Here is a 9,409-nt window from a genome sequence, read left to right as displayed (position 1 = left end):
TGAGCCCTTTTGTTGTCTCTCACAGCTGAGGACCTCAGGTCCAGCTGATGTTGATCACCCAATCAGTCCACGGACTGACGGGAGGTTAGAGGAAGTAGAAGAAGCCAAGGAGATATTTCTTTAAACAATCATAACTCTGGACAGGAATGGACTAGGAACTTACTTTTTTTTTTACATGCTCAGATCTTTATGCTCTACAAGTTTAAATCATCTCGCGGGAGGGAACCGGCCCGCGACACTTTCGGTCGCGATCGTTTTGGTCGCACTACAGTAATTATATGCAGTAGCACTGGTGCGCCCAGTTATATTTTGAGATCGCACAGATTAAAATTCAGGCGCATTTGCGACCAAAATGGTCGCTATTTCGAGCCCTGCAAAGCTTGAAACGTCGAAAACGTTGATCAGAGACAGACCGAAAGCTGCTTTCTATACTTAGACTGAGTGGGCTGTGTACAGGCTCTGCCCAAAACCTCCATCCACCCTGTAATGCTGCTGGGACATAATCACTGTATTTACCACTAATGGGGAGAGGGAGAGAGAGAGAGAGAGAGAGAGAGAGAGAGAGAGAGAGAGAGAGAGAGAGAGAGAGAGAGAGAGAGAGAGAGAAGGGAGGGGGAGAGAGAGGGAGAGAGGAGAAAGGGAGGGAGAGACAGTGAGAGGGAGGGAGAGGGAGGGGAAATGTAATGCAGTTATAGCAGCTTCACTCTAAATGTAATGTGCAGTGCCCCTTTAAGTGTTACGACAGCACTGATTATTTACGGCCGTTTCTACAACAACGGCCGTTCTCACTTACGTCGGTAGGAGAATAGGCGGTATGGTCAGATTAGTTTAATCCTGCCTGTGAACAACAGACAGAGAGAGACATCACTGACTGAACTACTCGTCTCAAAAAGTTATTTTCTGTGTGAGTTAGAGGTGGACAATAATAAGAGGAAAAGAGCCCGCTGCTCTGCCTGTGTGTGTTTGTGTTTGTGTGTGTGTGCGTGTGTGTCTGTCTGGCTGTGGAGAGAACTGTCACATATCCTCCATCCGTGTGGCCATTGGATTCACACACACAGTATGTAGAATGGGTACATTTCAAACGAAAGCACAGCCTGGTCAATAAAAAAAAGAACCTGCTACTTTCGAGGACGAAACCATGAAAACTAAGACACTGAGACTTGTTTACATCAGCAGGGTCCTCCCGTTTTCAATTCATCTAAACGTTTAAAGAAAAGACGTTCAACTGACTGGAGAACTGATCACAGGTGAAGCTGATCCTACATGTAATCACTGGGACAACTCTGGTATTTCCGTTCCATTTTATTTCTTCACTCTCTCCACCCATCCATGGATTGAGGACATTTACAAAGGAAAACCTTTTTGATTTTCCAATCAGACAATTATGTTTTTCTTCACATAGTGTTCAAATTATCTCTCTTATATTTCAAATGACAATATTTTTGAGGTTGAACTTCAAATATATATTTTTGGTGGGGGGTTAAAATCTGAATGTTCAATTGGTCAATTTAAAGCTTGTATAGGCAGTTAGGCAATAAGCGTTTGTTTATGCTGGGAAAAGAAAAGATACTGTTCATAGGGACTGCTATGAACAGTATAACAAATAATAATCAAATAAGATGGAAAAGTATTTCCAAGTAGTAAACTGATACTTGAACATGAAAAAGTAAAGAAAAAATTCTACTCATTTGGTACAGCTACTGGTCTTCCGAAATTATTTTTGTCATGAGCCCGGACAGTGTCAGAGTCCCTAAATCTGTAATGTGGGGATTTAGCAGTAGGAGGGCGTTTCCCCCGCCCCGGCCAAATTGCTACCTCGGTGGGACACACGCTTACAATTATGCATAGGTGTGGTTTTGGGCGTCGTTACACCGCCACTTAAAACCGAGCCTTTTTTAAAGAGCAGGGCTGCGCCGGGTGCTGCGGCACTGCGCTATGCCAAATCCCCAAAACGAGACTCTCAACATGGACGTGGGACGTGCGCAGCGCTTCTCGGAGAACGAAGTGAAGGTGCTGGTGCACGAGGTGAAAGGCCGACAGGCGAGGATCTACGGGACGGCCTCGCGGCCCACGCGGAGGGAGGACGCCAAGCAGGCCTGGGTGGAGGTGGCCATGGCCGTGTCCTCGTTCTCGGGGATCCACAGGACGGTGGACCAGGTGAAGAAGAAGTTCGATTCGACGAAGAGATCCGGGAGAAGAAAGGTAGGCTCACAGGCGGGACAACCTATACTTTAGCTAAATAGAAGATCTACAAGCTCATAGCGCGGCACCGAGTTCTGCGCTACGAGCTTGTAGATCTGCTATTTTTTTGAAAATTCGTGAAAATGTGTTTCATATATTCTTTCAGAGTGAACGTTTCAATCTTGAGATTTTATTTTGCTATAATATTTTCCCATGTACAGTATATGTGTTGAAAAAAGTTTTACTTAAGTGAAAGTATCGATACTGCAATGTAAAAGTCTGGAATTCAAAAGCATGGGCATATTAAAAAACTACTTAAAGTACCAAATGTAAAAGTACTAATAATTATGCATACTGTCCCATTTCAAGTTTTCTAAATGAGATGTAGTGGAGTAGAAGTAGAAGTACTGAAAATTGGAAATACTTCAGTAACGTAAAAATCACACTTGTGTGAAGTGAGGGGTGGGCCTTGGTGTGTGTGGTGTTGGCCTGTCGTGCGTCCCACCCCCCCCCCCCCCCCCCCCCCCACTGTAGTGCGCGCATGTGCACATCTTGTTACCGGGGCGAACTGGGGAGTATTCCAAATCACCCAAATCACTGAATGCTCCTTTAAGTAAATGTACTTAGTTACTTTCCACCACTGATATTTGTCATTTGGAAAATAATGGAAATGCCGATCATGGCAATTTCTTTTTTAATTTTTTTTTTATCCCACGATTTTGTAACCCGTTTTTCACCCCTGTGTCAATCATCTAATGTGATCCTGGGCTCTACACACCCTCCATATATGGGGGACAAGGGGAGAGCAACGGACTTGAACTCACGCTTCCTTCATGCCTGAGTGTCCAAGTTGCTCCTTTACACCTGACATTATGGCAATTTCAATGACATATTATTTCTTCGATCACTTCCCCAGGCCGAGGCTAACAGAAAGGAACAGCTGGCCATGGGAGGATCAGGACAGGCTATGGTGCAGGTGCTCACCCCAGCAGAGGACCTCGCTGCCTCCACGCTGTTCCCAGAGAGCATCTACTATGACATCGTGGAGGTGCAGGTTGGCGGGGCCCAAGGAGGTAATAAAAACAATTTTTGCCAATTTGTGCCTGGTTTTGTTTAGGTCTATTTCTTGGAAGTAAGGCCATGCTTGATTGATTGATTGATTGATTGATTGATTAACAGAATGCATTATAGGCTGGATGGTAACCGCAGGGTTGCCAGTTAGTTAGATCCCGGGCTCCCCCAGAGTTAGTGTCGAAAGTGTCCTTGAGCAAGACACTGAAGCCCTAATTACTCCCGATGTGCAGGTTGGTGCCTTGCATGGTTTCCTCTGTCATCGCCGGTGTATGAATGTTTGTGTGAAGGGGTGAATGTAATGTGCACACACACTACATAATTTTTCTGGCCATACTATTAGAATTGAGTGACTGCAGTTTCTTCCATCTGAGAAGTGTCCCTTTAACACAATCAGTCCCGGGATTCCTTCAAAATAGGAGCTCTGGGGTGCCGCTTTTACTCTGTAAAGCAAATACAGTTATGAGAAGCAATACAGTAGACTTGCGTTCTATCATTTCTGTCATTTCTCATAATACAGCAATCAGGGATAATTGGTGCTGCCATGATATGGGCCACGTACTTTCACCGTATTCACTTTAGACTAGAATGTATTTTGCATCGCCACTGGTATAGGTCTCCAGTTGTCCTTACTCAATACCTTTCATTTCAGAACAGTGTGTGGAGTCCAGACTGCAGGTGAAGATGAATTCTCCAGACGACTCAGCCAGGGACATTTCTATTAAACAGGACATACCTTTAGACATTTCTATTAAACAGGAGGAACCTGAAGATCACCCACACCTCAGTAAGTTCCATGTGCTCTCTATTTTTGAATAGAATTGTGTGTGATTGAAAACCTATTACCTTCCTTGTCACCCCTCAAAAATGTCCGCTCATGCCAAAAAAAAAGAAAGGTGGATGCCGAATGCAGATGTTTCAACAAATATGGACTACCAAGTATTTATTTAGTCAGTAAATATAGCACTAGGAAATAATTCCCCATGAATCTTTCCCATATAGACGTTTCAAAAAGTATTTATTTAAAGGCATTTAAGCTTCGCACAAAGCCAACAGCCGAGTTGACAAATCATGACAATAAACATTATTTTTGGGGACGAACAAAAATAAATAATTCGAAGAAAAACTTGAACCCTGACCTTTTTCCCCCCTTCTTTCTAATTATTTGTTCAGCCCAAAATAAGTGTTCATTGTCATGATTTATCAACTCGGCTGTTCAGGTTCATTTATTTGTTTCTCCCCGATTTGGTTTACAGCAAAGCATAACAGGCAAGACAACATGAATCACATAAAGCACAGTAAAAAGTACATGCTACACATAAAAACAATAACAGGGTATCAGTGTAGCATTTAAATTCATTCATAACTAACTACAAAAACAGTTGTATAATAAATCATATACAACAAGCAAGTCAAGCGACAAGTTACCTCCTCCTATCGGCATTTAGAGCCTGGATAGACACTGGCACGAAGGAGAACTTATACCTATTGCCTTGTGGCCCCTGAAACCTTTAGGCAAAGGCCAGAAGGAAGCCTGAACTCGGAGCTGAGGGGATGAGAGTTGTCTGTACAAATGGTCTGTTTGCTTTGTCCGAGGCTTAAACATGCCTTTAAATAAATAATTTTTGAAACTATATCTATATGGATGGGGAATTATTTCCTGGTGCTTCATCGTCATGAAAGGGGCCCGGAAGAGAATTTCCCATTCATTTTTTCCCATAGACATTTAAAAAAGACATTCAACCCTCGGACAAAGCCAAATCATGACAATAAACACAATGTTTTGGGCCGATCCAATAATTAGAAAGAAGAAAAACTACTTTTTTAGCACATATTAGCACCATTAAGGTGAATGATTTTCCGGCCAATCACAGCACAGAATACTTCCAGGCAATCACAGCGCAGAACACCCTGGGCAAGACCGCGACTGAAAAGACTATCAGCGGAAGTGCAGAATTTTAGCGGAAGTATCGCCGAAGGAAATGACCTTGATGCTTTACAAATCAGTTTACATTCTCCGCGAATGAAACAAGTGTTGTGATTGGTCGGGAAAATATCGTATCCGGGGGAAATGCATCTGACGGATATTCCGGAGGATACAACCGCCGATAGCTTCTCAGCCTTAGGTTGTGACCAGGCTTTTTTTTTTCGCAGATAAGTAAGCCTGGGACCGAGGCTAAGCGCAGAATGACACACTTTCCAGCCAATATCATTCTGATGATGCATTCTGTAGAATTAGCAGTTACAGATGCTTTCCTGTACATTTGTGGGTGAAACCTGACTAGCGAAAGCTCATGAAATGTAGAAGAGCTAGTCATACTGAGGACCTATAGTCCTGAATGGCTGCCGCGTGATCATTTCTTGTTTTATTTTTAATTATTATGTCTTTGTTGTGATTTCTTCTCTCCTTTTTACAAAAAAATATAATACAAAAGCTCACGGGCATCTTCTCCATCCTGGACGAGGAGGAGTGCATGTTCCCGAAGGGTTCGGACACCACCTTCAAGAACAAAGTCTACGACCGACGCCTGGAGAAAAACAAGGCTTTTTTCCACCACTGAGAGTACCCACAGATGGACCACTTGACCAACAGACCCCCATAGATCACACATGGGCAACTGGCGGCCCGGGGGCCACATGCGGCCCCCACTATCACTTCATGCGGCCCGCAGGTTAATATCCAAACATTGATATGTTATTATTGATTTCAGCTTATTGCTAGTAGTAAAAAGTTATTGTCTTTTTGTCCAATGTATTTGTACGTCCGGCCGGGGAAACTCTCCCCACACTGGGTGAAAATCGTGGGATAGAAATGTAAGGAAATATGGTGGCCCTCTCCATTGACCACAGTTGTCCACCCTAGATCTTCCTGCCGAAGAGGAGGAGGAGGAGGAGGAGACTGACTGGGACGGAACGGGGGCCGAGCGAGGCCAGCAGCATCCGTCAGCACGAGAGACGTCGGCCGCGGAACGTGAAGGCAGCCAGAGACCCAAGGTTAATAACTCTAAAACTAACGAGAAATAAAACAAAATTATACATTTTATTTTTACTGAACCAAAAGAAATCACACCTGTGTGAAGTGAGTGTTGTTGGGGGGGGGGGGGGGGGGAGGGGGCTGGGGGGAGTTCCAGACCCACAGGAACGCACCCAGGGTGCCGGCCCGATTCCGGCGAGCCGCCCCACGTCCGAAACGGTTGAGAAATGACAGAGTTACTGTACTATACTGGCACACCCGAAATCACCATATATGCAGTTAATATGTTTGTGTGTGTGTGTTAGGTCGCGCACAGGTGGTGAAAAAAAACCATGCTGTTTTCATGCTCAGACGCACACACCCCACCCAGCCACCCACACACACACATAGCTCCGTAAGAGAGTGGTTGCACCACTCAAAAACTAGACATGGAAAAGAAAAACGATAACCAACTGAAACTGTATCGTGTGTTTTCAAAACTTAACTGTAACTAACTGAAATGTATTTATAAACTTAAAGGAAAATTCCATGCTAGAAGGCTTTCCTACCTTTATTTGTTAGTTGTTACGTCCCCACCAAAGAGGTCCAGGTGTTATTTTGTGAAAAAGTGCATTATTGGCTATTTCCCCTAATATAAGCCTTCAATGGGGGTTGCGTTTTTGTGCCAATTCGCTTATTTCCATCGAAATAAGTAGTAAAGTGTGCCGCTTGGGATACTATTAACATAGATTTTTGAGCAATGTAAATAAGCGAATTAGCACAACACCCCAATGCCCCATTCAACTCGATGCAATTCAATTCAATTCATTGAGGGCTTATGGTAGAGGAAATAGCCAATAATGCGCTTTTGCACAAAATAACACCTGGACCTCTTTGGTGGGGACGTAACAACTACAAATAAAGGTAAGAAATCATTCTAGCATGGAATTCTCCTTTAATCTGTAATTGAATATTCTTTATTATTTACCCTGGTCCTTGCACCAGTTTTATTTACCAGTATTGAAAAAGGCAGACAAAACTAAACGTACAGTATGTAGAAACAAGGTTCAAGGTCTTTATTAATGTCCCAGAAGGGCAATTAGGTTACAGCAAAAGTAGTGGTTTAAACAATACAGTTCAACAACAGACATGAGACACCATAGCATAAACAGAGGTCTGGGCGCATCTAGTGCAGGTATAGAATCAAAGATAAAACAAAATAAGAAAGGCTACATCAGAAAAAAGTGCTAGGATATAAAGTGCTGGCATAAAGTGCTTGTTTCAGCATATCATCACCACATTACATGTTACTGGCAGCGTTGACTGCACGAATCGAGGCAGGGACAAAGGAGTGCTTACTGTATATCTGTTGTTTTTGACAACGGGGGGCACCCAGACGACGACGGCCCGATGGCAACAGCCTTGTACTCTGAGTCGAGTGGGTGGGCATTATCCTGCCGAATGGAAAAAGAAAAGTCCCAAACTATTATAACCTTGCAGAGACCCCGCCCACTGGAGGAGGAGGATCCCGGAGAAGGGACCTCGGCCCGCCGCCGCCACCGACTCGGGAACAACAACGCGTTCCGACCCGAGGAGGACCGCTCGCCGCCACCGCCGGGGTTCGGCATGCTGGAGCGGGAGCTGGGCGGCCTCCGCCGGGGTCTCCGCGGCGTCAACCTGGCCATGCGGAGAGGCCTGGCCGCCATGGCCCGCCACGAGAGGCTCCTGGGGCGAGGCGTGGCGGCGCTGGAGAGAAGCGCCGCCGCGCTGGAGAGCCTGGCCAGCCTGCAGAGACCTCTGGCTCCTCCTCCGACGGCGGCGGCGGCCCCGGACCCAGAGCCATAGAGTATAAGACAGAGTTATACGACATTGAAGGGGTCATAAAACTGAGCACTCGAGCGCTGTTCATGCAGCATTGGGGAGTGACGAGCTGGAGTTTGGAATACGTTGTTTTCGACGAGGGCGGCGCAAATGTCGGCTATTCTGCGTGCAACATGACAACTGTTTTAAAGTACAGTGACAACTAAAGTCTCTGTAATGTTTATGTTGTGCTATTACTACAAAACGATCTAGAATAAAGGGATTTAAGATCATCAACTATCTACAAGCGCGCCACTCTACAGGCGCGCTATGAGCTTGGTCTGCTATTTTTGGAAAATCGTGAAAATGCGGCACAAATCTTTGAATATATATATTCTTTCAGAATACTTTTTTTTTTTTTTTCGATGTCAGGCCGAAATGGGTTAAAGCTGGGCTGTTGCCTGAGTCCAGTGCATTCCGTCAACTTCCCGGTCCAGGACATTGTCACTGTTCGCTATGCTCTTCGGCAACAGAAGTATATAGTAGAAGAGCTTTGAAGAGCATTGGGCTGAAGCCCCATGAAATGAATGGTAGTTGTTGTCGTAACTCTAATCTTACGCTATGGCTCTGCCCAGACCAAGCCCCATGGCCACCCGAGAGGAAACACTGAAGCGGAATGGACATGGTGGAAAGTGCACGATGTAATCGGTATAGCATATCGTCCATAAAAATGCCATATCTGTATCGGATCGGTCTCCAAATAATCCAGATTATTTTCACCGATATTGATGACACAATAATAATGTGACGTTCAATGGCTTAAGTTTTACATTTCATTTGTGTACTCATCTCATTAAGTATAGTCATTCAGTAGTGAAAACTGACACTTGGAAAAAAGGGTATATTTATTGATTGATTGAATACTTCATTAACAGGCTTTGGGCCAAGCCGAAAGCATGCAGCTGCGCAACTGAAAATGGCAGATCTACAAGCTCACAACACGTCGTTGTGAGCTTGTATAGCTAGATACAAGTATCTATATAAGTGCTATTTTTGGTCCTTAGTTATTTTAAGATCAAAAGAGTGCTCAAACTAGCAATAGAATACAAGTTTTAGAAGCATCTCTCAGAAACATGAACGGTCTCAGAAATGTCATGATTTCTTCAGCTGGTCTTGCCTAAAAAAACCATTTTCAGTCTTGAGATTTTATTTTTGGTTTATTCCACCATGAATAGGCTGTGCCGTCTCGTTCTCACCTCCCGTTCTCACCTCCCTTGGACAGCCGTCGCTTATTTTACAGCGCCGGCTATACTACTAGTAGGGCGGGGTTATGTTTTTTTTGGTTTGTTTTTTTATTTCTCTTCATCACACTTTTAATTCGTTTTTTGAAAATTTCATGTATTT

General features: G+C 44.3%; 1 protein-coding gene across 1 annotated transcript; it reads left to right on the top strand.

Moving 5' to 3' along the window:
* Window positions 1-1,925: 1,925 nt before the first annotated feature.
* On the top strand, window positions 1,926-8,050 carry LOC308336467 (uncharacterized protein; the record flags this gene model as incomplete). Its single annotated transcript, XM_080793832.1, has 6 exons — window positions 1,926-2,202; window positions 3,098-3,254; window positions 3,905-4,039; window positions 5,688-5,924; window positions 6,116-6,246; window positions 7,706-8,050. Exons 1-6 carry the CDS (start codon window positions 1,936-1,938, stop codon window positions 8,048-8,050), a joined length of 1,272 nt encoding a protein of 423 aa, XP_080649958.1. The 5' UTR covers window positions 1,926-1,935.
* Window positions 8,051-9,409: the final 1,359 nt, after the last annotated feature.

This window comes from Protomyctophum bolini, assembly GCF_963924005.1.
Source record: "Protomyctophum bolini genome assembly, chromosome: 21".
Lineage (NCBI taxonomy): Eukaryota > Metazoa > Chordata > Actinopteri > Myctophiformes > Myctophidae > Protomyctophum > Protomyctophum bolini.
Note: the sequence above shows the minus strand (reverse complement) of the source record. Positions and strands in the feature narration are given on the sequence as shown.